Raw genomic sequence first — 27,453 nt, 5'->3', positions numbered from 1 at the left:
CATGGTTGCCCTGTTAACTCTAGTTACTGTTTTCTGTCCCTACTGTCTTTAATCAGTCCTTGTTCATGAGCAAATCCGCATGATGACCACTCTGGCTATTTCCTGCTGAAATCGGGCTGAGATTGGGGTGAGAGGAACGGATCCTTTCTGCCCTTAACTGGAAACATTCCTTAGTTCTGGCTTAAAACCCTACATTCTGCATTACTAGAATTTTTGTACTTTTATTTTTCTTTATTTAAGATTTTCTTTATTTTGAGAGAGGGACAGAGTACAAGCAGGGAGCCCACCATGGGTCCCTATTCCAGGACTTTGAGATCATGACTTGAGCCAAAGGCAGACGCTTAACCAACTGAGCACCCAGGCACCCCTGTACTTTGGGTGATAGCTTTGGTACGTTTTGTACCGCATTTTGTGATTAAGTAGCAAAGAAGGAGAATTAGGAATCTGGAAAGTTCCACATTTGAGTAAATAATCCTAGGAAGATTGACCTAAATCCTTGGAGAATCCTAGAAAATAATCTGGAAAAGCAGTCCAAATCTGAGACTGGGAACTCAGCGATTTGTTGCAACCAAGTAGCCTGTTGTCTTTATTTTGTCAAGTGGAACTTCCACTTCTGAAGAAGGATTAATATATGTGCCAGCTGATGAATTAGTTAACATACAAATCTTTCCTTGTTCTGCTAAACTATAACCTATAACACTTCTGTTATCTAAAACTATTCTGGCTAAAGAGTCCTAAGTCCTCCTCTTGAGCTGCTATAGCTGAAACAGTTTCGTTAACAAATAATCCCAAAGATACAGAGAGGTTTCTAATCTTATGTTCATGGGCTGCCACTCCTCACCGGGGTAGTAAAGTTCTTCCAAAGAAAGAGCCTGTTCCATCGTCCGGACACCCTGGTAGATAATCCTGCACTTCTCCCCCGATCATGTCACCATTCAATATAGACTTTTTAGTTCTGGGGAAAAAAGAGCTGGCCCAATGCTGAACATCCTTGGAATTACAGAGAAAGAAAGAAGGGATTAGGTGGCCTAGTAAATGAGAAACTCCTGTCCACCTCTGTCCCAGCGTTCGTAGGCCCGAGGCTAATCAGTTGACCCACAGACAAATACATATCCCATTGGGGCTCAGAGGGATTCTGGACATGTTTGGAAAATTAAGCTTTTTAGTGTGGGAGATCTTGTTTAAAACCTGGTCAAGGGATCTCTGGGTGGTGCAGTGGTTTGGTGCCTGCCTTTGGCCCAGGGCACGATCCTGGAGACCGGGGATCGAATCCCACGTCGGGCTCCCGGTGCATGGAGCCTGCTTCTTTCTCTGCCTGTGTCTCTGCCTCTCTCTCTCTCTCTCTGTGACTATCATAAATAAAAAAATAAAAATTAAAAAAATAAAAAAAAACATAAAAAAAAGAATCTCTTATGATTTAAAAAACAAAACAAAACAAAAAACCTGGTCAAGTCAGGGATCAGTAGAAGGCAGCGTCCACGTGAAATTCATATCACGTGCCTGTGAAGGGGAAGAGATCCCCTTGAGGTAGGTACTATTTTGTGACCTCCAATCTGTACATAGGCAAGAGGTAGTGTAACCTGAAGACTGATTAGTCCTTCTTTGCTGAACTAAAAAAAGAGACGGTGTTCCAGGAAATGGGTTATGTTAAGCAAACAAGTAGTCAATGTCTGTTATAGAGTGTTCAGTTTTTATGACCATAGGTTCCAGTGCCCTTATGTGAGCCTCCTAAGGTCACTACAGGGGACACTATAGGGGATGTTAAAAAGAAACAGGGTACACAGAATGCTCCGTTAAGTTTTTTTTTTTTTTTTAAGATTTTATTTATTTATTCACAAGAGACGAGAGAGAGAGGCAGGGACACAGGCAGAGGGAGAAGCAGGCTCCATGCAAGGAGCCCGATGCGACACTTGATCTCGGGTCTCCAGGATCACACCCTGGGCCAAAGGCAGCGCTAAACTGCTGAGCCACCCAGGCTGCTCCTCCATTAAGTATTTTGACCACATAGGTTGCCGTGAAGTTGGGCTCCTTGGAGAAATTGATTATGGGCATAGCTATGGAGTCAGCGTGGTCGTGTATGGAGAAGGGCTTCAGGTAACATATCCAGCAATCAGACAAGTTACCTGAAGAAGCTAAAGTTTGTGAAACTCTGACCATGGAATTATCTTTCCAAGTAAAAGAGATTGAGGATTACCGAGCAAAGCGAACAACCCCTAGTAGTTCTAATCATCCCTTAGTGGGATTGTCTCCTGAATAACACCTTGAGGTCCTTCCTTCAGGGGCTTACAAGAACAGCTTAGCAAATTCTTTTTCAGAAAGTGGTCAAGGGAGGTCTGTGCTCTGGGTGTGCCATCATCTAAGCTTTGGGTGATCCCAGCTCTTTTGTGGATTTGGTGTGGGTTTTTTTTTTTGGGGGGGGGGGGTCTTCCTTTCTCTAAGGTCAGAATCTCCTCTCCTTCCAAATAGCCCCATGAGCAAGTACTGGGGATGGTTTGTTAATGGGCCACCACAGCATAACGAAAGTCCCGTGATGTGGTTATGAATGAACACTTTTCCCTTTTGACAGTTTTTTTTTTTTTTTCCTTAGACCAACATCGTTTCCTCTTAGCTGGAGTTTAACTGTTGTGTTTTGTTGTAAGAAGTTTGCTCCATATTTCATGAACCAGTCTTAGTCTTGAAAATAGGCTACTTTAAAAAAAAAATAGGCTACTTCAGTTAAACAGGTGTCTCATTTCAGGAGGCAGGTGGGCGCTCAAAGTTAGCCCTATATTGTGCAAGCAATCAGGTAATTAGTAAGAGGTATTTCTATGGAAACAAAAGAAAAACACAGATTAATGGCTGGAGCAAATCATAAACCCAGTGTCAGTCCTGAGTGCTGCCAGGGAGAAGATTTCTAGATTTCTAGAAGATTTCTAGATGCTTGAGCATGTTCAGATGGAGTGAGGGCTGACAACTTTTCCCTAGCCTGTAGTTTGAATGTCCCTGGCAATGTTTCTGAGTGGTCCCCACAGCAATAGACAGGAAGATTGTTTAAACATGAGCTGTTGTGGCAGTTTCTCTGAAGTTTACCTCAAATCGTCAGGCTTCCATCTTCAAGGCTTCATGAAAAAAAAAAAAAAGATGGTTTTAGTTGTCAGTGGTTTCAAGTTGAAGTATGGGAGAAAATGGGACACTTTAGTTCTGAGAGTCATAACCAATGTTTGAGGAAACCAGAGAATTCAGGATCCACCCCGTTTTTATAGGCAAACAACAAATACTCAGAGATAATTCATCAGAACTAGAATCTAGGGGATCCCTGGGTGGCTCAGCTGTTTAGCGCTTACCTTCGGCCCAGGGTGTGATCCTGGAATCCCGGGATTGAGTCTCACATCAGGCTCCTGCATGGAGCCTGCTTCTCCTCTGCCTGTGTCTCTGCCTCTCTCTCTCTCTATGTGTCTCTTATGAATACATAAATAAAATCTTAAAAAAAAAAAGAACTAGAATCTAACATCCACAAAGGTGTATTATTGAAACATAATTTTTCTCTCAAATCACCCTTATTTTCATCAAAGATAGCCAAATTGAGACTAATTCGTTTGTAAAATAAGTCCAGTTTTAGCAAACTTGGCCTGATTATTTATGTAAGGGCAGAAAGAATAGTGATGGTCCATATAGGTTTCTTAAAAATGTGCTTTGCCAGGACTTCTCATAAAATTTCAGATTGAACTTCTAGCAACCTCTGGAGGCTGAGAAGCCCAACCAAATAGTTGCCATCAGCTTCACGCCAACACCTATAGATTTGGGTGAATTTCTCTCTTCTGGAGGACCTCAAAAATACCCTCCAAAATCTCTATTCATTTCCAGGGGCTGCCATTACAAAGCCCCACAGACTGGGTGGCTTAAACATTCGTTGTCTTGCAGTTTGGAGCCAGAAACCAAATTGAAGCATTGGCAGCCTCTGCGTATGCCTCTCCCAGCTTCTGGTAGCCCTGGCTGCGTGTGGCATTCTCCTTGCCTTTCACAGAGTGTGCAAGGGGAGAGGGTGTGGAAAAGGCAGAGCAGTGTGAGATAAGGATGTAGGGCAGAGCTTGCAGTTCGGTCTTATAAATACAGTGGCCTGGGTTGGCCTCATGCAGAAGTGACCTTTGAGCAAAAATGATGCAGGTGAGGGAGATAGTCACACAAATAATCCAGGAAGAAGATGTTCCTGGGGATGGGGAGCTGCTAGGAAAGGCTTTGACGTGTTGGGGAGGAAAAACTCCCCCGCAATCCTCCAAGTTTCTTCCAGCTGGTCTAAGAATTTCTTTTTTAATTTTATTTATTTATTAGAGAGGCAGAGACAGAGGGAGAAGCCTGATGGGGGACTCAGTCCCAGGACCCCGGGATCACAAAGGTAGCTGCTCAACCGCTGAGCCACCCAGGTGTCCCTGGTTTAAGAATTAAATGGATAGGGATCCCTGGGTGGCGCAGCGGTTTAGCGCCTGCCTTTGGCCCAGGGCGCGATCCTGGAGACCCGGGATCTAATCCCACATCTGGCTCCCGGTGCATGGAGCCTGCTTCTCCCTCTGCCTGTGTCTCTGCCTCTCTCTCTCTCTCTCTGTGACTATCATAAATAAAAAAAATAAAAAAAAAGAAGAATTAAATGGATAGATTAACGGGAGAAAATAACATTTAATTACATACAAGCAGGGATACCACATAAACATGAGAGATTCCAAAGACAGGCAAAATGGGGTATATATGCCATTCTGGACCAAGGAGAAAGGGTAAGGGTGTTAGGCTTCAAAGGGGAAGGAAGGCCATTCACAGAAAGAACAGAAAGAGTAAATATTCAGTAAGCAAGTGTTTGCCGGGCCATCTGAAACAGAGACTTCAAGAGGAATTTTAACAGACTTTGCAAAATTCCTCTCTGTCTACTACACCCAGTTCAGAGTATGATGCCATGGTGATCGCTCCTTCCTGGAACAGGTCCTCTCTGAATCCTTTGATGCAGTTACAGGGAAAGTCAAGAAGAAAAACCTCTTGAGTCTTCTGTTTCTTAAAGATAATCAGCCTAAGATAATGCATATGCCAAAGAGATACATTTTGGGGTGACACATATTGCTCCCCTGCTGAGGCACAAGCTCGATCTGGCTTGTGGGAGAAACCAGGAAGCAGTAAGCCGGGGTGGGGAGAGAGAAGCCAGGCTTAATTTTGTCCCCATCATAATCCTGGCTTTACTCTTCTGGAAACAAGCTTGAGGTACTGGCCTGAGGGAAGGAGAGCCCAGCACTGGTTGGGGTTCCCTAATGACAAAGCACAGTCCCGTGTCAATCCCTGGCCCCCGTGTCCTGCCCACTGTGGGGGATGCTCAACCCCTCATCATAAGCTGGGCTGCCCTGGGGTTGCAGGCATGATTTGTTTTGACTTGTACAGTTCAAACAGATCTTTCATGTGGGATATTTTGAATAGGGCGCTCATATTTAAAATAGAAAGCTTTTGTGTAAAAATGGAGATTTCCAGTTTCTTTTTTTTTTTTAAGTTTTTTTTTTTTTTAAGATTTTATTTATTTACTCATGAGAGACAGAGAGAGAGAGGCAGAGACACAGGCAGAGAGAGAAGCAGGCTCCATGCAAGATTTCTAGTTTCTTTCGAAAAGTGAGGAGGGTGGCGCCTGGCTGGCTCAGTCGGTGAAGCATCTGACTCTTGGTTTCTGGCTCAGGTCGTGATCTTAGGGTCATGGGATCAAGCCCACAGGGCTGAGGGGCTCCATGCTCAGCCCGGAGTCTGCTTGAGAGTCTTTCCCTCCACCCGCCCCCTCCTCCTCCTCTCGAGCTTGCACACTCTTGCACTCCCTCTCAAATAAACAAATTTTAAAAAAAAAATTGAGAAAAGTTGGCAGCACGTGGGCAGTAATAGGTGGCCCTGCACAGGGACTCTGCTGCCAGGGGACACTACCCACTGCCCGGCCTCTGCTGGTGGTTCCCAGCAGAGGAAAGGGGAGGGAGTGGACTGAAAGGGTCTCTGAGTTTCCTCTCTTAACCTTTGAATATCGGGCAGTGGGCACTGGGCTTCCTCTGGGGACCTCAGAAAGCCCCAGAGTTCGGGCCACCCTGCTGGATGTGCTGACACTCCCAGGCCCCTGGGTGGCAGCGGCCCTGACCCAGCTGTTCCGAGTCAACCACACTGTTTTGTTGTCCCAAGGGTTACCGTTAGGACTCTAACGGGGTTCAGGGACCCTTTGCAGATGAGGAAACTAAGGCCATAGAGGGAGGGCCCAGAACATTCTGCCCCATTTCATATGTCCCTGCCACAGCTGCTGGCATCCCTCCATGCAGTACATTCAGCGCATTAACAAATCAGTCCTGTGCCTGGACTCCTGCCCCAGGCTAGCAGTATGCTCAGCTGGGGATACAAGCGGAAGCAGATCCAGCCATGCCCTGTGCTCCTAGGGAGCCTGGGCTCAGCTGGCAGATAACAAGGAAGCTTCCCCACCTGGAGGAGGGGCCCAGGTGGGAGAGGAGTGCTGCATCTGTAGGAGCCCTGCCCTGGAGACTCAAGGTCATGAAGACTGAGTAATAGTGCCCAGCAAGGTGAGAAGGATGAGGTAGCAAGAGTTCCAGACCCAGGAGATAGCATGTGCAGAGGCTCTGCCCACGCAGAGGGGCGCACGTCTAGTCCTGGAACCTGCCGGAAGGCCAGGAGCATTGAGAGAAGGGCAGAGTGGCTCTGCCAGAGGATAGGGGAGTCCGGGAGTGGACAGGGTAGGATCCATCCAGTATGCCAAGCAATGGTTGACGGCTGATCTTGGTGTTTATTCCAAGAGCAAAGTGTTAATAACAAAAATTCAGCTGAGTAAATGTGAAGATCTAATTGGCTGTGTTCAATGATTCATGAATTGGCTGCATCCCATCAAGCAAATAGAAAGGAACTCCATTGAGCTGTAGAAAAAGTTTTATTTTTAAAAGATTTTTATTTATTCATGAGACACAGAGAGAGAAGGAGAGGCAGAGACATAGGCAGAGGGAGAAGCAGGTAGAAAAGATCCCTGTAGAAAAGATTTTTAAAGTCAGGGAGAGAAAGTGGAGGAAGGAGATTATTTGCAAAGAATGCATTGTTTCAGACGAGGTCGCCCTCCTAAGGGGAACAGAAGGGGTCTGTCCGTAAAGTTGCTGTGGGTGACCAGTAAGTCCCTGGCCAGGCTGACACTGCAGTTAGGTTTGCCTGACAGGGGCCCTTCACATGTGACTCCATTTTGAATGTGGTTGTCAACGCAAAATGAACAAACTTTTTAGAATTTCTTTTTAAAAGAAGAAGAGGGGTGTCTGGGTGGCTCAGCTGGTGAAGCGTAGGCCTTCAGCTCAGGTCATGATCCCAGGGTCCTGGGTTTGAGTCTTGAGCCAGGCTCCCTGCTCAGTGGGGAACCTGCTTCTCCTTTTGCCCCTCCTCACCTCACCTTCGCACTCTCTCCCTCTCTCAAATAAATGATTAAAATCTTTAAAATTTTTTTTAAAATAAGAGAACAAGGTTACAGGTTTCAGAAATATAGGAACAGAACTTAGATTTCAGCTTGAAATATTTTTTAGTTTATTTGCTTAACGAAGCAGATGTACAAGGTGTGTATGGGGCAGGAATAGAACCCATGCCCTGAACTTTGGTGAGGTCATTCTGACCTTGGTGAAAATTAAAGCCATAGCTTCCCTAGGAGCCCAGGAGTGGACCCCATAAACATTAAAATGTTGGAAAGTTCCTTTATCATATCTCATTTTTGCTCAATAATCTTTCCTCCAAAAGCCTTGATGATCAACCCTTACTTTATGTTCCCCAGTCCCGGGGTGACTGGCTTGTGAGCTCTGGGTCCATCAGGTCCCTCATTGCTAAATGTGTGTGTGTGTGTGTGTGTGTGTGTGTGTGTGTATTTACCTAGAGTTCCTCATTGGGGGAACTTATAACGTAAGTGTGGGAAGCTTAACAGTGATATGTGTTCTCTATGAAGTCCAGTTGATGAGCAAACATACTACATGTGCTTGGCTTAGACTGGTTTTCTATTTGATATAAAATTTATAATAACGACACATGGACAGTGAAATAATTCCAATAAGTACAATTTCAAGGAACCAGTGTGATGTTGGAATAGACTCAGACAAGAAAAAAATCCAAAGAATCCTTTACAAGTATCTTGATAAAAGGGTAGGGAAATTTATGATTATTTACGAGGAGAGATGGAGCATGTGCATTGAGTGAACATATGTATAACATATGTCCCATGTGTCTTTGGGGTGGAGCCTTCAGCCCCTGGCATCAGGAGGTTATCTTGGGACAAGGGGATGGGACTCTGGGCATGCTCCAAGGTGGGGTCTTAGGCTGGCTGTCTCTAGTCAGGAAGGCAGGGTCTTGCTTTGTTGCCAGGCCGGAACCCTATCAGTTGACCTGGAGTCAGAGAGACCACCAGTGAGTTAGAGGGGTCGGGAAAGATGCAGTTACTGATTGCGGGGAGACAGCTGTCCCAAAAACACATTTTAAACTTTTTTTTTGTAAAAATTTTTTTTAATTTTATTTATTTATGATAGTCACATAGAGAGAGAGAGAGAGAGGCAGAGACATAGGCAGAGGGAGAAGCAGGCTCCATGCACCGGGAGCCTGACGTGGGATTCGATCCGGGGTCTCCAGGATCGCGCCCTGGGCCAAAGGCAGGCGCCAAACCGCTGCGCCACCCAGGGATCCCCATTTTAAACTTTTTGCTAGTTTTCACCTCATTAACCCTCTGGGGCATGGTTTTAGCACACTTCCCCCGAGTTATGATCATTCCTCAATCTTGAAGAATTGAAATGATGACCACTTTGGCTACTCCTTTATCTCTTTGGGTGAGGTCGGTTTTAGGTAAAGAACAGTCTTTGCAAATCTTAGCTGTGTCAGGCCTATGTGCCAGGCTAAGCAGAAGTTTGTGGGTTTTTTTTTTTTTTTTAAGATTTTATCTATTTATTCATGCAAGACATGGAGAAAGAGGCAGACACATAGGCAGAGGGAGAAGCTGGCTCCCCACAGGGAGCCCGATTCGGGACTTGATCCCAGGACCCCGGGGTCACACCCTGAGCCAAAGGCAGACGCTTAACCACTGAGCCACCCAGGAATCCCAATAAATGAAATCTTAGTATATGTGCTGCCGAAGCGAGCACAACAATAAATGAAATCTTAAAAAAAAAGGGGAGAGAGACATTTTTTTTTTAAGATTTTATTTATTTATTCATGAGAGACAGAGAGAGAAAGAGAGAAGCTGGCCCCATGCAGGGAACCTGAGGTGGGACTCTATCCCGGGTCTTCAGGATCATGCCTTGGGCTGAAGGCAGCTAAACCACTGAGCCACCCCGGCTGCCCTATTCTTTTTTTTAAAGATTTTATATAAGAAGAACGGATTTTTACTTAATGTAAATTACTATAATTGCCATGAAAGAAAGACTTAAATTGCCACAAGGTTTCTGAATTCTGGAGGGTCCAGATGAGGAGAAAAGATAAATGTTTCCATTTGTTTGCAAATGAATATTTTATCTCATTTTGTCAGTTGTAGATCTTTTAAGACAAAAGCTTTCCTTAAATCTGGAAGAGCAAATATTGGAGAACAAGCAGTATTTTCAAATAGGGGTCATAAAAACCGTAATGCCCTTCCTTAATTCATCTAGTCCCTGTTACTCGCTTCTGTTGTTTGAACATAGTTATCCTGTTAGTTTTGGAAATCCTTACTCAATTTACTTTTCCGATCTTAAGGGGATCAGAGACCTATATTGGTCAAGAATCCTTTGCGTGAATCTCCTTAAAGCTGAAACATGTTTTTGGAAGGATATCAGGATTGTGACTATAGATGACAAATGACTCAAAGTGGGTCTGGTTTGGGGAGATCCGATGAGAGTTCATTACACTGCAGGTAACAAGGAAATTTGGGGATTTCTGTGACACACAACATTTTAATAATTAACATTTGAAGTGGGGGGCCGGGTGGCTCAGTTGTTTAAGCGTCTGCCTTCAGTTTGGGTCATGGTCCTGGGAGCCTGAGATCGAGCCCCACATTGGGCTCCCTGCTCAGCTGAGAGGCTGCTTCTCCCTCTGCCTCTGCCCCTCCCCGCTGCTCGTGCACTCCCTCTCTTTCTCTCTCTCATGAATAAATAAATAAAATCATTAAATAAATAAGTAAATAAATCTTTGAAACCTTGGTCCCCAGTGAAAACTATGAGTAACAAATTGTGGATTATTGCACAATTTTTTTTTTTAAGATTTTATTTATTTATTCATGAGAGACACACAGAGAAAGAAAGAGGCAGAGGGAGAAGCAGGCTCCAGGCAGGGACGTGGGACTCGATCCCGGGTCTCCAGGATCATGCCCCGGGTGAAGGCCGCACTAAACCACTGAGCCACCCAGGCTGCCCGCACCAGAATTCTTTAGATTGACAAATTGATGAATAGATTCCCTAATTTCTGGAAACATGTTTTTTTTTTCTTTCTAATCATACAACTTTTTTTTTTTTTTTAAAGATTTTATTTATTTCTTCATGAGAGAGACAGAGAGAGGCAGAGACAGAGAGGCAGAAGGAGAAGCAGGCTCCATGCAGGAGTCCGATGTGGGACTCAATCCTGGGACTCCGGGATCATGCCCTGAGTCAAAGACAGACACTGAGCCACCCAGGCGTCCCTAATCATACAACTTTCAATGAAGCATAAACCAGTTCACTAACAGATCCAAGTAGCCTTAGTTTCTCTGTGATAAGTCAGAAGTAGGTAAACCTTATGTTTAGTAATTCATGTTTTAGTATTTTATTCAGAAAAGACAGATGTGCAATGAATTCAGACCAGTTTATCATTTAGCTTTGCACAACTTCAAAGTTTCATGCTAACAAAAATTTTGGAAGCTATTTATTTTTTCTTTAAATATTTTTATTTATTTATTCATGAGAGACAGAGATAGAGAGGCAGAGACACAGGCAGAGGGAGAAGCAGGCTCTCTGCGAGGAGCTGGATGCGGGACTCAATCTTGGGACCCCAGGATCATGACCTGAGCCGAAGGCAGAGGCTCAACCGCTGAGCCACCCAGGCGTCCCAAACTTGCTTGTTCTTAATAATTTCCCCTGAAGAGGAGCCCTGGGTGGCTCAGTCGGTTAAAGGTCAGACTTGATTTTGGCTCAGGTGATCATCTTAGGGTTGTGAGATGGAGCCAAGCCCTGGGTCATCTGGCTCTGAGCTTGGCGGGGAGTCTGCTTCTCTCTGACTCCCTCTGCCCCTCCCCTTTTCTCTCTTCGGGACACTCAAGCTCTCTCTCTCTCTCAAATAAATAGGGGGCTGGGGGCTGAGGTAACTGGGGGATGAACATTAAGGAGGACACATATATTGAGCACTGGATATTATATAAGACTGATGAATCACTGAAAAAAAATACAAAAATACAAAAAAAAGTCAATCAACTTTGGGAAGAGTGATTACCTGTGAATACTTGATGAGACAGACAAAATCACCCATTAAGTCATCTTTGCTGAGAAATTGCAACAGATAACAGGAGCTTATTTGACCCCTGGTAAACGTTAGTAGAATAAAAAGTTGTATAGTTAGGGTCGATGTCTCTAAAGACGTGCTTATGTTAATTAAACCAACAACCTTGAATTCACTTTAGTATATGGTACATCCGAGTCCACTAAAAAGTTTGTCTCCCACTGTCAGCCTCCCCTGGGGCTCCTGTGGGGACATCTGAAGTGTGGTTTAAGTCCGGGGAGCCCTTGGATGTGGGAGGTGCCTCAGTTTGAACCTCATAAGGCGATTGCCCAACAGCTTGGGGTGCTCTCTGCACCGTGATGGCAAGGGTGGGAGGAGCAGAAGCACTGGGGTGATGTAGGGGCTGTGCAGGCAGCCCGGGCAGTGCCGGGGGGCAGAGGCCGCAGAGGTGCTGCTGGCAAGGCCAAGGGCAGATTTAAAGTTTTGCACTGACTTTTTCTGTCTCCTGTCTTTTCATTTTGCAAAACAGGCATTTTCTCTGGGTGCTTTCCAGCCTTATGGAGGAAGGGGAGGAGCAGGTGGTGGGTTGGGCGCTAGTGCTGAGCTTGGAGACGAGGGCTGGATATAGGATTTCTAGTGTCTTCTTGTTTGCCTCCTCTTCTCATTATTCTGTTAGGAAGGGGGTCAGGGGTCTTAGATGTTTGTTCATCTTTATCTCTTTGGACCATCATCAGTTGGGTCCCTTCCTATGAGGCTTTTTTATTATGGATGGAGTAACATTAAAGTCTGGATGTAGGAAATGTGGTCTCCCATCCTGTGAACTTGAAAGACAGTTGAGTTCGTTTTTATCTTTTTGAGTCTTAGAAAGCCCAGTTTGTTTTTTGTTTGTTTGTTTTTTAAAGATTTCATTTTATTTATTCATGAAAGACACAGAAAGGCAAAGGGAGAAGCAGGTTCCCGGAGAAGATCCCAATGCGAGACTCGATCCTGGGAACTCCAGGATCACGCCCTGAGCCAAAGGCAGATGCCAACGGCTAGCCACCCAGGCGCCCCAAGATTTAAGAGATTTAAGAGAGAGCAGAGCAAGGAGAGAACACACGTGGGGGAGGGGCAAAGGGAGAGGGAGAAGCAGGCTCCCTGCTGAGCAGAACCCTTTATGGGGCTCCATCCCAGGACCCGGGGATCATGACTCCACTAAGCCACCCAGGCGCCCCAAGGATTTGCCTTTAAACTGATTAAACAGAGCTCCTTTACAAATTCGTTTCAGCAGTACCATCCGGAGGTGGAGAAAATGTCTCATGTGTGTAACACACGTGGACCTATATACACGAACGAGGTGCCAATGGGATTTAGCCCTTGTTTCACTAATATTTGTACAGGGGACATTAATTAAAGACCCAACTTCCAGGGCAGCCTGGGTGGCTCAGTGGTTTAGCGCCGCCTTCGGCCCAGGGCATGACCCTGTAGACCCAGGATCGAGTCCCATGTCGGGCTCCCTACCTGGAGCCTGCCTCTCCCTCTGCCTGTGTCTCTGCTTCTCTCTCTGTGTCTCTCATGAATAAGTAAATAAAATCTTTAAAAAAAAGAAAAAAAGACCCAACTTCCAGGTATCTCCCTTTTATTAAAACAAATCTAATTATAAGACAGCCTCGTGGGATGCATGGGGGGGGCTCAGCAGTTGAGTGTCTGCCTTTGGCCCAGGGTGTGATCCTGGGGTCCTGGGATCGAGTCCTGCATGGGGTCCCCACAGGGAACCTGCTTCTCCCTCTGCCTGTGTCTCTACCTCTCTCTGTCTCTCATGAATAAATAAATAAAATCCTAAAAAAACAAAAACAAAAAAAACAGGGCCAGTTTTGTGCCAAGAACCAAAAGCTGCAACAACAAGCAAACCCGTGACGCCCAGAGCACCCTAGGAGCCGGGGCCCCCCCAACAACCACACCGAGTGGTCTCCTGCTCTCCGGGCTGCTTAGTGCCCTAACTGGCTTCCTCCCTGTGCACACGGCCCCCATCCGAGCCCCGGGTTATCTTCAGTCCCCCGTTGAGGAAGCACCTGCAGGTGCCTTGGGCCCCCCATCGCCTTGGGCTGCGGGCTAAGGCGTAAGGTCTGAGGTGGTGCGGGTGCTGGGCGAGCCGAGTGTCCCCCCAGCGAGGTCGGAGGCCGCCGCGCACACTCCCAGCACCAGCCCATGGGCCCCCCCGAGCGCATCCCCGTCTGGCCGGCCCAGGTCCCCGAGGAGATGCCGGTCCCTACGGGGCCACCACGGGTCCTCGCTCACCCTAAAGGGCTGTCTGGCCAGAAAGGGGCGAGTGTCCCTTCTCTGCGGAGCTGAGCCATTCCGGCTCTCGGATTTCCAGCCAGAAAACGGACTCGAGCCTTGTCTGAATAACCTCAGTTAGCACAGTGCCGCGTCCAGGCCACCAGCCCAGCCGAGGTGGCTGCGTCCTAGGCAGCATGACCCGCCACCTTTAGCAGCTCAACCAGTCAGGGCCGCCAAGCCGAACTGAGGAGGCCCGGGGACCCGGGCAGCTCACCAGGTACCTGGAGCTGCAGGAAGCCGGGGGCCGTGCCGGTGCCCAGATGACCCCGGGTGTTCTCAGGCAGGTGCTCCCGTACCCCGCGTGCGACGCCAAGAACGGCTGTGGCAAAATAAACAGACTTTTCCCTTTAGGTCACTCGCTAACGAAGTAGATCAGAAATGAGAGCCCGTGCTTTGAAGTTTGGGGAAGCCATCCCACCTGGTAAAAGTTAAAGTCGGAGCTTCCCTGGGAGCCCAGGAGCGGGAGCCACGGACATTCCAAGCTGAAAATTCCCTTTATAGTTGTTTTCTTTTTTAACAAAAGGGAAGCTTTTGCAGGGGGTTTAACTGGAAGGTGGGGGGGCGGGTTACCAACTGATTGGATTTGTATCCCGAGTGGGCCCCCGTACTTGCTAGGGCCCCCGTACCCGTCAAGGGCGGGTGCTGTTTGGCTGGCTCTTGGCTTTCTGACTGCTATTGGTTGAAGGTTTTTAAGGGCCCACCAGGACTTGGTAGGACGGGAGTGCTGCTGGGGACGCCTGAAAACTACATTCCTTCGGGAAGATGCCAAGAGTGTTTGGCGTTTGGTTTTCCCCCCACTGGGTGCAGGGAGGGGACTGGCTGGTGGCTGGGCAGCTGTATCCTTATATCCGAGGGGCATCTTCATCTTATTCCTGGGAACTCTTAGTCTGGGGGGTAAATACCCTCATTTGGTATAAAGAGGGAGGGCTAGTTTCTAGAAAACAGATGTTAGAAGGTAACTATCTACTTTGTCCCAATTTTCCCTCCTTGGCAAGCGCACCTGCTCAGAGGCAGGAAGGAAGGTGACAGGAAGGTGGCCTCCCGAGTGGGAGCCTGAGAGGCACAGGGGAGAGACCTCACGGGCGCGCGGAGCAGCAGGTGGTGAAGGCGAAGGTCACAATGGTGGTGGGGAGCCCCTGAAGGGTGGCAGGCCCCCAAGGGAGACCCAGCAGAGTCCAGTTCTGGAACCATCTGGAAGGGGGTCTGCAGGTGAGAAGGGAATGAAGGCAGGGGCCCTTGGCGTAAGGAGGAGAGTGTTTCCCTGCCCTCCTGCAGAGCAGACCCTGGATGTGTGGGTGTTCCTTTCCCAGAGGATGGGGATTCGAAGCTGAAAGTTCCAGGCTTCCAACCACAGTTTGGTCTTCCTGGGTACCAGCTCCATCCTGAAGCTGCCCGGTAGCCTGCTGAGAGCCCCCTCATTAGGACAAGGGATGCTCCTGTCACCTAGGAGACTCCAGAGGATTGAGGAGCTCTGTGTCAGGACCTGGGCTCAGGGACCAACTATTAGAACAAAAGTTGCTGCTCCTAGCACCTCCTTCCTTAGGATATCTCACAGGCTTTAGGAGCTCTGGCCAGACTAAAATACATATTTATTATATCACAACAGTCACTGATTGTTGGCTGTGGCAGGAGATGGGGGGTGGTATCTGGGACTCTGATAGTATTTCCTACATTCAAAAGCATTTTCTTAGGAATTTTAATTTTCACACAACACTTCAGGGTTTCAGAAAATCCCGGTGTTGCTCACAAGTCGCTGGCAGGCCAGGGGTCCCAGCTGCAGACCCTGCTCCCGGCAAGCCAGGGCCGGTCTCTCCTCCTGCAGGGGCTGAGCGTGGCCTCATCCCTCTGAGCTCCTTTCAGGTGGAGCAGGTTGTTGACAGGATGAAGACATGTCAGTGCAGAGCCCCTCCGAGCAGCTGCAGGCACTTGGTGTGGGAGCTGCGTCTAATTGAGAAAAGCACCGAGCGCCTCTCTCCTGAGAAACACACTTCCGACCCCCGCAAAGCTCGTTGAAGGGAACAGCTCGATAGGGACCCGGAGAAAACAGAACAGCTCGATAGGGACCCGCAGGTACCTTGGGGGTCACCATATCCCTAAGATGACCCTCTTTTAAGGTTTTTATCACATCCCCCGAGTAGCTGGAGCCTGGTCTGGAGGATGGAGGAGGGCAGTGAGTCCGGGGGCCTGGGGTCATCTGTGCCAGCAAGGTCAGGGTAGGAGCTGGAGGAGGCCCAGTGGCCTTGGCCTTGGCTTCGTTGGGCCGAGATGATCTGGTGTGGCGACCAGAAAATCTTCCAATTACATGGTCCTGCTAAGTATTTAGAATCACAAATGCCGGGCAGCCCCTTTGACGCAGAGGTTTAGCCCTGCCTGCAGCCCGGGGTGTGATCCTGGAGACCCAGAATCGAGTCCCGCGTCGGGCTCCTGCATGGAGCCTGCTTCTCCCTCTGCCTGTGTCTCGGCCTCTCAGTCTCTCTCTCTCTCTGAATAAATAAATTAAAAATCTTTTAAAAAAATAGAATCACAAATGCCTGATTAAGAACCTCCATCAACAGGAACTGGAGGGTGTTATGCTGAGTGAAGTAAGTAAATCGGAGAAGGACAAACATTACATGTTCTCATTCATTTGGGGAATATAAATAATAGTGAAAGGGAATAGAAGGGAAGGGAGAAGAAATGGTAGGAAATATCAGAAAGGGAGACAGAACATAAAGACTCCTAACTCTGGGAAACGAACTAGGGGTGGTGGAAGGGGAGGAGGGCGGGGGGTGGGGTGAATGGGTGACAGGCACTGAGGGGGGCACTTGACGGGATGAGCACTGGGTGTTATTCTGTATGTTGGCAAATTGAACACCAATAAAAAATAAATTTAATTTTTTTTTTTTAATTTTTATTTATTTATGATAGTCACAGAGAGAGAGAGGCAGAGACACAGGCAGAGGGAGAAGCAGGCTCCATGCACCGGGAGCCCGACGTGGGATTCGATCCCGGGTCTCCAGGATCGCGCCCTGGGCCAAAGGCAGGCGCCAAACCGCTGCGCCACCCAGGGATCCCATATTTTAAAAAAAACCTCCATCAACAATTAATTATCTGTATTTGTCATTGAAAAGTTCCGTTATCTCTAATTAGAGGAAGAAATCTCATAATTATGGAAAATAGCTCTCCTTAATGTGCCCGTGACTGTTTCTCTGAAATCCATTTCGTAGTCCAACATGACTTTTCCAGCAGGGAGCCCTGAGGCCCCTCCCCGGGGGACACCCCCAGCCCCCCCAAAAATACCTGGTCCCCCCGGAGCCGACCGTGTTTACAGGGGGCTGGCAGAGGCGCCGACCTTGCTGCCATTTGGGTTTTGTGTTTTAATACCACTTCTTTCCAACAGGTGCCACCTGATCTAGTTGAAAACTCATGGTCCTATAAAAAGCTGTGCGCGTCTCCCTGGGTCTGTACCCCTTTGTTGCTCAGCTCACCCCCAGGGTCACCCCCTTTTTAAGTGTGTCCACACCCTCCCGGTGTTTTCTGCGGTGAATATGAATGCATGGACTGTATGCTCGTATTTCTCTCTTACACTGTGGAGGTCCACAGCCTCCTCGCTCCTGGCACTTAGCACTGATCCTGGAGCTTGGGCCGCATCTTCGCATCTTCATTACAGACGCAGAATGTTCCCGGGGAGGCCGGGGAAGCTGACCTCAGCTGTTCCCTGCAGAGAGACACTCGGCCTTTCCCGGCCTTTCCCGGCCTTTCCCGTCTCTGCTGTTAGGAGCGAGGCTGGTTGGCAGGAGCGTTAGTGACCTTCGGTCGTGGGCACACGCACACATCGAAACCACACTGAGCTGCGATTTCTCCCCTGCCGAGGGCAGAGGCGCTGGGTGTCGAAGGCACTGCCAGGTGCCCTCCGGGGCTGTCCCTTCGCAGCCCGGCCTGTGATGGATGAGAGGCCTGTGCTTCCAGCTGGCACGCGAGCTAGGTGAGAAGTTACAGCTTAGTGTGGTTTTCATTTGAGTTTTCTTTTTACAGTAAAGGTGAATATCTCTTATATGTATTTTTCTGGAAACTGCACATGGCTACCCTCTTGTGCGTTGTTCTGGTGGTCTTTCCTCAATTTCTGGGAACTTCATATGTTGGGGAGATTGAGTTGCAAATACATCTCCCCAGAGTGTCATTTGTCTTTTGACTTTGCTTAGAGGTTTTGTTTTTGTTTTTCTTTGCAATGCAGAATTTTCTCCATGTGATTCATATATATGTCTGCCTTCTGGCCTCTGCGTTTTGAGTCATAGCTGAGGGCTCATGTTTGATTCTGATACTGTTTGGTGTTGAGAATTGCCACTTTGGTTATTTATCTTGTGTACCGGTTGAGGTTTGGATCTAATTTTATCTTTTTCCAGATGGCTCCTCAGTTGCCTGACACTATTTTGTCACGAAAGTGTCTTTGCCCTTGGTGACACGGGGGCCTGGCATACCCTGACTGCTGGTCAGTATCTCAGTCTGTCTTTGGACCTTCTGTCTCTCCGTGGGTCTGGCTGGCTGTCGCTGACCAGCAGTACCCGGCTTAGATTATTGAGGCCCCACAGTGTGTTTTATTTGTTTTTAATTAATTAATTTTTTTAAAGATTTTATTTATTCATGAGAGACACAGAGAGATAGAGAGAGGGGGCCAGAGACACAGCAGAGGGAGAAGCAGGCTCCACGCAGGGAGCCCGATGTGGGACTCGATCTCGGGTCTCCAGGATCACGCCCTGGACTGAAGACAGGTGCTCAGGGGCTGAGCCACCCAGGCTGCCCCCACAGTGTGTTTTAATATCTGTAGCATCTCCTTTTATGGCTCTTTTTCAGAGGTTTCCCGCTAGCCTTGCTAAAAATTCTGTTGGCCCATCATATGTGCATTTAGCTAATGTTATAACACTGGTGATAACAGAAGTACTCCTGTCCCCCAGGCCCCCCCAGCGTAAACAGTAGAACAGCATCCATTCCTTTGAACCCCGTGTATCCCCCTCTCTGCCACCCAGGGGTAGACATCTACTTACCCACCCATGAGCAATATTTCGAGCACCTACCGCGTGGCAGCCTCTGTTCTCGGTCCTGGGGAACCCAGCCGTGATTGAGACACCGAGCCCTGTGTCCCCTGGGAAGCTGCTTTCTAGCAGAGGAGACAAGTGTGGGTGGAGGGCTTTAGAAAGTGCTAGTGGTCAGGAGGGAAGCCCACCAGATGGGGCGGGAGAGGTCCCAGTGAGATGGCTGTGACTCACGCATGTATTTGATTGGGGCTGTAACTGGGAGGCCCCGGAGCCTGGCTGCGATGGTGACATGGAGCCAAGGCTCGTGGGAAGGTGGTGGCAGCCCTGCTTGTCTTTGGTGTCACATTCTTGGGATTTACCCAGTTGACAACTGGGGCTCCAACCCACAGTTCCCCAAGTGGAGAGGGTCTCCTAACGATCCCCCTGCAGCTCACTACTCAAGGGGCCCCCCCGGATCTGCGATGCTATTTCTGGAATTGCTGGGAATGTGTCCTCTCCGGGTGCGGCCGGGCTGAGCCCCATCAGGACCGTGGCCCCAAACCAAGGCTCGGCCCGCAGGTGGACCGCGGCCCTCCCGACCCGCCAACCTTCTTTTTTCTTCTACACGTGATGGCATGGATTCTTAGCTCTTGGGCACTTCCTGGATTTTTTTTTTTTAAGATTTTATTTATTCATGAGAGACACAGAGAGAAAGAGGCAGACACAGGCAGAGGGAGAAGCAGGCTCCATACAGGGAGCCCAATGCCCAATGTAGGACTCGATCCCAGGACTCCAGGATCATGCCCTGACCTGAAGGCAGGTGCTAAACTGCTGAGCCACCAGGGGATCCCCACTTCCTGGGGTTTAAAGATTATGCACCCATCTTAAGGTTCTTGGGGATGATAGCCACTGTGCCAGATAGGGAAAGCATCTGGCACCGTCCTCCTGTGCTGTTCTCTGGGGCGGCCGGGGAGGTGGCCAGGGAGGTGGCCAGAGAGGTGGCCGGGGGCGGGGGAGGGCATGTGGGCTACACCACTCCGGTGGCCAGGTGGCCGTGACCAAGCTGTGCTGCTCCGGCTCAGCCCCAGGAGGACACCAGTCCAGGCTGAAGAAGGGCCCCAGGTCCCCAGGGAAGCCGTGTGGAGTCCCTGCCCCTGGGGGGCAGCACTGAGTCCCCATCTTTTTGCTTCCATTCCAGGTCTAATGATGAACAGAGACCGGAGGGTTGGTTTGGTGAGTGCTGGCTTCTTTCCTTTGTTACTGCAGTATGGTGGATGTAGCATCACGGTCATTTTAAAATCCTCCACAAGTGTCCGGTTCGGTGGCACTAAATACATTTGCAGTGTTGTACAACCAGCGTAGCCTCCAGATTTTTTGTCGCCCCCATGACGACTCTGTACCCACTGATCACCAGCCCCCCAGCCCCCCCAGCCACCGTTCTGTTTCTCTCTGTGAACTTGGCTGCTCTAGGGAGCTCGTGTAGGTGGTCCGGGGTCCGGGGCTCACGTGTCTGCCTTATTTCACTTCACTACCATCTCCAAGGCTCATCCATGTCATAGCAGGTGCCCAGACTGCCCTGCTCTTATGACTGAATAATACTCCTTTAGTGTGGATCTGTCCAGCCATCCATTGAGAGACACTCGGGTTGTTTGCACCTTTGGGTTATTATGAAGCCTGTTGTGAACATGGGTGATGAATATCAGCCCGAGTCCTTGCTTTCAGTTTTTTTGGTGATCCACCGAGGAGTGGAATCACTGGATCATGCAACAATCCTATGTTGAACCTTTTGAGAAACTGCCCAACTGTTTTTGCATCGGTGTCACACCCTCAGCAACGCACGGGGGTTCCAGTTTCCGTGCCTCTGACCAACGCTTGTACTTTTTCTTTCTTTCTTTTTTTTTGGGGGGGGGGGTGAGGTGGTGTACAGCCTCTTTCCAATCATTGGTCCCTTATGGCAAGGGCTGAGGCCAAGGGAGAGGATCCACTGCCCCGCAGATCCCCGAGGTGAAGATGTCTCCCCAGCAGGGCTGGCAGGGGTCGGGGCTGCTGCACCAGGATGTGCCCTGCACGTAGGGGGAGACAGAGGAATGCCAGCTGGGGGTGCTCCCGGCGCAGCAGCCGCCCCCCGTCCTTCCACATGCCTCACATGTGTGTGCTCAGGCCATCCTTGCTGCAGCCCCAAAGGAGGGAACTGTTGTCACCCACATTTCATAGGCCAGAAAACAGCCCAACGCCTTGTCCACGGTCAAGCAGCACCATGGGGGGAGCTTGACACAAAAAACTGAAAAAACAAACCATTACTGACACACAGCTGCCCACAGAGCAAAATATGAATGCAGGGCCCACTGTTGCCACATCGAGGGCCGACTTGCAGCCCCATCTGTGTGTTTTCATGACTGTGTACATAGACACTGACACATTTTAGGGCTCTTGGGTTTTGTTGTTTAGGTTTTTACGGAAATGGTTGCAAATGCTTACTTACGTGGATTAATGAAAGGCTGTGGGAGTGCAGGGAAGGCACCCGGGCAGCTGGGGGCGGGTGTGGACAGAGGAGTTTCCTGGAGGATGTGGGATGCTTGCTGGGATCGACATGGGTAGAAAAGGGACAGACTCTCCAGGTGCCTGCCATTGCCCAGAGGCTGGGAATGCTTAGTGCCCGTGGTGAGATGTTCTTGATGGAGCATATGAAGACCCCAAGGGGAGAGAGAGGCAGCATAAGAGGCCTGGAAGCCAGCAGGCATCCTGGAGCTGAGACAGGAGCACTTGCACAAACCCAGCCACAGAGGCTGTGTGACCTTTGACAAGCCACTTGCCCCTTTGTCTTGTGCAGAAAGGAAGTGCATTCATTCATTTACTCATCACTCCAGTTGGTTTAATGAACAGCTAGGAGATGCCAGCCCCTAGGCCCATCTTTGTGGGGTTGCTGTGAAGACTAGCTAAAGTCCATGAGTCAAGTGCCCTAGCACAGACAGCACTTTAGGTGCTCCCAGATGGTGCTCTTTTTTTTTTTTTTTTAAAGCTTTTATTTATTTGACAGAGACAGACAGAATGCACAAGCAGGGGGAGGGGCAGATGGAGAGGGAGAAGCAGGCTCCCTGCTGAGCAGGGAGCCCGAGGTGGGCTCAATCCCAGGACCCTGAGATCATGACCTGAGCCAAAGGCAGATGCTTCACTGGCTGAGCCATCCAGGCGCCCCCAGATGGTGCTCTTAATGAGATTGCTCAAGAGGGTAAAATGCTTTGCACATGTGAGATGCTGTCATTAGAGGTGGGAAGCTCTGGCCTCAACCACTGAGAGCTGTTTCCCAGGCCCAGGTGTGGACATTAGCCCTGGAGCAGGGCATCAACCAAGGGGATGGGAATGTTTGAGTTTTGATTTTGATCTAACTGGGATCTGTTCTCAAGTGAGGTGTGAGGTAGGGATCCATTTTGATTTTCTTTCCAGATCAGTAGCCAGTTGGTCCACTGCCAGTTACTGGGGGGTCCTCCTAACCACCAAGGCTCACTCCTCCGTGGTTTGTCCTCTGTGTGCTGGTCCTCAGGCTGGGAGCTTATTGCCAGATCCTAACCAGTGGGGTCCTTGGCGGCCCCCGTTGGAAAGCTTCCCTCCAGAGAGTGATTCCAGCTGGACTCCTGGCCTGAGCCGGCACCCCCCAGGCAACAGTGCAGGGCCCCAACTTTCACTGTCCCAGAGTGCAGGTTGTGTTGGATACTTTTGGGGTCATTTGGAAACACCCCTTCCCTTTCTTAGGACCATGCCTTGTGCAGCACATTGCTGTTGTGCAGCAGGCTGCCCACTCATTGGAAATTCATGTTCGGGACGTAAACTGAATCACAAAAGATAAAAGTTCTAACATGGGTCTGTCTCTGCACTCTCTTTGTTCCATTGATCTTGTCACCATTCAAGCCATACCACTTATTTTAATTCCTATCTCTAATTCGTTTTGGTAGTTGGAACCAGTGTTCTCTCCTTGTTCTTCTACACATTTTCCTCAGCTTTTCTTGCATATCTTGACTTCCAAATGAAGTTTGGAATGATCAACTTATGTTAAAAACTAAATTGGGATGGGACGCCTGGCTGGCTTAGTTGGTAGAGCATGTGATTCTGGATGTTAGGGTCTTGAGTTCAAACCCCACGTTGGGCATAGTGCTTATTTAAAAATTTATATTGGGATGACTCTGAATTTGTAGCATGCTTTGGGAATTTAATTACTGTAAAATTATGAGTGGGTACCACCTAATTTACAGTAAAGGCATCACCTCAATATAGTGGGTGCCAGGCAATGGGTTATCCATATGGAAAGTCTGATCCTAGACCCTTGCCTCACACTATACACAAATCAAGATGGATTGTAGGGACGCCTGGGTGGCTCAGCGGTTGGGCGTTTGCCTTCGGCTTCGGTTGTGATCCCAGGTCCTGGGATTATTGAGTCCCACATCGGGCTCTCTACAGGGAGCCTGTGTCTCTGCCTCTCTCTGTCTCTCATGAATAATAAATAATAAAATCTAAAAAAAAAAAAAAGATGGATTGTAGGTCAAAATACGAAAACAGTAAAGGTTCTAACGAACCCTGGGAACAGCTTTATGACCTTGAAGTAGATAATATAGTAGGACTCAGGACTCCAAGATCATGACCTGAGCTGAAGGCAGATGCTTAACTGAGCCACCAAGGCACCCCAAAATAGACGATACAGTTTAAATAGAACACACACATGTGAATCAATGAAAATACTGATCAGTAGAGCTTTACTAAAATTTAGAATTTCTGTTCCTCAAAAGACATTGAGAATGAAAAGTCAAGCCACAGACTAAAAGAAGATATTTAAATGCATAAGCCTGCTAAAGGACTCTTATCCAGAATATATAAAGAGCTTCTACAAATCAGTAAGAGAACAACCTCATTTTTAAAAACAGGCAAAAGATTTTAACAGGCACTTCATAAAAAAGGCTATCCAAGTGGCCAAGCAGCACATGAAAGGTGCTCCTCATCATTAGTAATTAGGGCAATGCAAATCAAAACCCAAGTGAGATATTGCTACACCTCCACCAGAGGGGTGTAGAAACTGGTGTCAAAATTGAAAGGCCTGACAACACCAGTCTTAATGGGGATGTGGTGCCACCAGAATTCTCCACTTCAGGAGGAAGTATAAATTGATGTAACCCCTTTGGAAAATTGTTTGGCAGGAACTGCTAGGCCAAAACATAGGCAAATCATGTGAACGAGCCAGTAATTCCACTCCTAGGTATATACCTGGCAGTAATGAGGGCTGTGTGCAAAAAAGACATGTGTGAGGATGATCATAGAGGCTTCATTCATAATAGTCCCAAACTGGAACTTACCCATAATGTCTTTCAACAGTAGAATGCATAAATTGTTATATATTCACACACACTGGAGCAGGAATGAAAAACCAAACACACAGCAAAAGAGAGCACTCTGTGATTGCATTTACCTGAAGTTCAAAGAGAGGCAGATGGATGTGTGGGGCTGGCGGTCTGAAGAGTGGTGTCCCTGGAGAAAACCCCAGGAGGGAGCCTTCGAGCTGGGTCCCACAGAGCATCACTAAATGAAAGGCCATCCTGAGCTGACACGTAGATCTGGGGACTTTGCCATAAGTTACACTTGAATTAGGAAAGATACAGATCAGGGAATGAAAGTGGACTAGAGAGAGGTTAGAGGAGAGGAGGGTAAAAGCACAGAAAAAAAGAGAAGGGCACAGCCAACAGCCCTTACTTTTAAAGGCTCCCTTGGAGAAATATCCTCATACTGTGGCTTTGAGGAAACCGCCGCAAAACCCCAGACTTGGTCACATCTGGAGACATGAGCAGAGGTGACATCCCTGTCCCTTCCTTGAGGACCAACGTATAATTGAGTTGAGGGCCCGACAGCCCCCAGGCAGAGGACCCGGGTCCGGGGTCCTGGCTGGAGAAGCACATCCGGGGGAGGCTGAGAGGCTGGGAGTGGGAGCGGATGCCTGAGCCTAGCACTGGCGCCATCTCCTGTTTGCTGCTGTGCACCTTTAGCCTCTCCGGTCCCCTGGAAAGCCCTATTTCAATCTGCCCATTAGCCCTGGTCCAGGGAGCTCCTCTGGGGGTGGGAGCCACCTCCGTGCTTTTTCCTTAGGCCACGCTCCGCCAGGAGAGGACATGCAGCATGTCCGGGTCCCCAGTAGATCCTCATTCATTGGGCCTGTGGATGATCTGGAAATGTCTGTTTCTGGAAGAGCACCCAGGGCTATTTTTGCCAAAGGAGCAGGAGAAGGCTGGGAGGAGGTCAGAGAAGATCAAGGGCAATGTGCTCTCTTGGCTTCCCCCTGTAATGGGGGGTGTGTTTCCATAAGAATTTTAATTTATCGCCAATGGTGGAGGAGTATTGGGCATGACCTAACAGTCGGTCCTCATGCGAGCGTTGCTGAATTAATCCACTTAGTGCACGTTTATCAAGTTCCTCCTCTGTCAGGCCTTGAGTTCTGGGACTCTCCAGTAGAAGTGTAATATGAGCCTCATGTAATTCCACTTCTTGCAGTTAGCAATATTAGACTAAAAAGAAATGGAATCAAATTTAGTATTTTTAATTCAGTATACACAAGATGTAATCAGTATAAAAACGTGAGGCATTTGCCATTTTTTTATACTGTCTTCGAAATCCACTGTGTAGTTTACAGCGCATCTCGATTTGAACTAGCCCCGTTTCAGGCACTCCTAGCCACACATGGCTGATGGCTACCATGTGGGACAGCGTGGCCCTAGACCCCTATAGGGTCATCATACAGGGTGGCCTGGGCTCCGACAGAGGCCAGTGGGGGCTGGGAGGACATCAGGGCGTACTCACTCCGTACAGTGGCTCAAGCACCCCACCTTCTCTTGGAAGTGGTCTGTGCGCATAGTGGACTCTTCTTGGCAGAGTCTGGAGCCTGGCCTGGCTGGGCGACCTGGGGATGGTGGGCCACAGCGAATCCTAAAATCTAGGCCCGGAAGCTGCCCGGGTCATGTTTCTGCCTCTTAGCCTCACAACAACACAGGGATGTAAACCACCCATATCTGGGAGTTGCTGTCTGGCTGGGCAGCCATGAGCCCAGAAAGAGGGAGAAGAGATTTGAGGGATAAAGGCAGGGTCTCTGGCTCATGGGGGTTAGAGAGGCCTCTGGAGGTGACGTGGTTGGGTAATGGACTTGGTCCTGGGGTAGAGGGCCACAGTGACGCCACATGACCCCTACTGTCCCAAGGCAGCCCTGGCGTCTTGTGGAGAGAATTCACTCTGGTTTTGTCTCTGCAGTTGGAATACAGCATCCCCTTCCTGACCAGGGAGCTGCTGGTGCACTCCATCAAGCAGCTGCAGGCCCAGGTCCTGCTTATCAAGTAAGTGAGCCACGTGCCCAAGAAGAGGGTCAGGCCTCCCCAATGAGGTTTCAGTTCTGGCGGGAGGCCAGGCTGCTCACCCTACCAAATCCTATAGCTACTCCAGACCCCTGTGGCCCCCACCTTCCAGCACCCAGCCAGAAGCAATCCTACGGCCTCGCCGACCTCCTTTAGTGAGGCTGATCCCTCTCCACTCTGCCGCGGGATGCCCCAGGCAGGAACTGTGACCTCTGGGGACATGGGTCTATGGTGCTGAGCACAGGGCTTTCAGAAGCACAGACCCATTACAAATCCAGACCACAATGAGGTACACTGCACGCCCACTAGGATGGCTAGACAAAGTCTGGGAACAAGTGTTGGCGAGGATGCAGAGGCCCCAGAACCCTCGTCGTGGGACTGCAAAGTGGCACAGCCACTTGGAAAACAGCCTGGCAGCTTCTCCAGCCGTTACCGTTAGACCCAGCAGTCATGCCCAGCACAAGTCCACACCACGTGAACGTGACCGCGCAGAGTGGCACTGCTCACAGCAGCTCAAAGGTGGAGACCCTCCAAACACCTGTCAGCAGACAAGCAGAATGTGGCGCATCCACACAGTGGGCTACGTTTTAGCCAGAAGAGGAGCAAACTTCTATGTGCTTTGTGCATGAAGCTTGAGAACATTAGAGAAGGCCAGTCACAAATCCACGTATTCTACAATTCGATTCACATCCAAGTGCAAGGGGCCAAGTCTAGACATTCACTCAGTGGTTGCATTAAGATGGGGAACTACAGGAGAACTACAGGTTTGGTTTGGGGTGTTTTGCTTTCGTGAGGATGACAATGTCCTGGGATTGACTGTAGCTGTTTGCAGGACTGTATGTAAAAAACACAGAGTGGTACATGTTAAAGGGGTGAAACAATCTCAGTAAAGGTGTGAAGAGACAAAGCATGGACCCAAGCCCTGTGCTACTTAGAGGCGGTGGCCGCAGGCAGGTAGGTCTCCCTCCCTCCCCACCCACCTCCTGAGGTAAACCCGCAGCTTGTGGGCCACCATGAGCCCCGAGACGATGCAGGTACCCAACTGTGCCAAAGTCAGAAGCAAGCCCAGGACGGTCTCCTCTTACCCTGGAAGCCAAGGCAGGGGGTAGGCACTGCAAGGAGACCACAAAGTGAACTGATCCTTTTACTTTCCAGAGCAAGCCAAGGCTATTTTAACATGGAAAGAGGTATCACTGACAAGAGTGTCATGCTTTTGGTGCTAGACACGCTGAGATCTGTCCTAAAAGAGGTAGGTGCATGAGGCTCAGCCAGGGTGACGTCCAGGAGGGTCCTCACCCACTCCTCAGCTTGCATGTGAACCTCTGGTCTGGCCCCGG

General features: G+C 49.0%; 1 protein-coding gene across 6 annotated transcripts in view; it reads left to right on the top strand.

Moving 5' to 3' along the window:
• SERHL2 (serine hydrolase like 2) overlaps positions 1-27,453 on the top strand; it is a 37,489-nt gene that overhangs the window by 9,038 nt on the left and 998 nt on the right. For 4 of the 6 annotated variants that reach the window (XM_072843676.1, XM_072843673.1, XM_072843670.1 and 1 more), the window contains 3 exons: positions 19,939-19,973; positions 26,016-26,098; positions 27,272-27,365. In XM_072843676.1, coding sequence (XP_072699777.1) covers positions 19,939-19,973; positions 26,016-26,098; positions 27,272-27,365 — 212 coding nt within the window. Of the gene's footprint in view, positions 1-19,938; positions 19,974-26,015; positions 27,024-27,271; positions 27,366-27,453 lie in introns of those variants that run through there. The other 2 variants (XM_072843674.1, XM_072843671.1) reach the window with 2 other exon arrangements.

Source organism: Canis lupus, chromosome 11 (assembly GCF_048164855.1).
Source record: "Canis lupus baileyi chromosome 11, mCanLup2.hap1, whole genome shotgun sequence".
Classification (NCBI taxonomy): domain Eukaryota; kingdom Metazoa; phylum Chordata; class Mammalia; order Carnivora; family Canidae; genus Canis; species Canis lupus.
The sequence above is the reverse complement of the archived record's forward strand: the minus strand, read 5'-3'. Positions and strand labels throughout refer to the sequence as shown.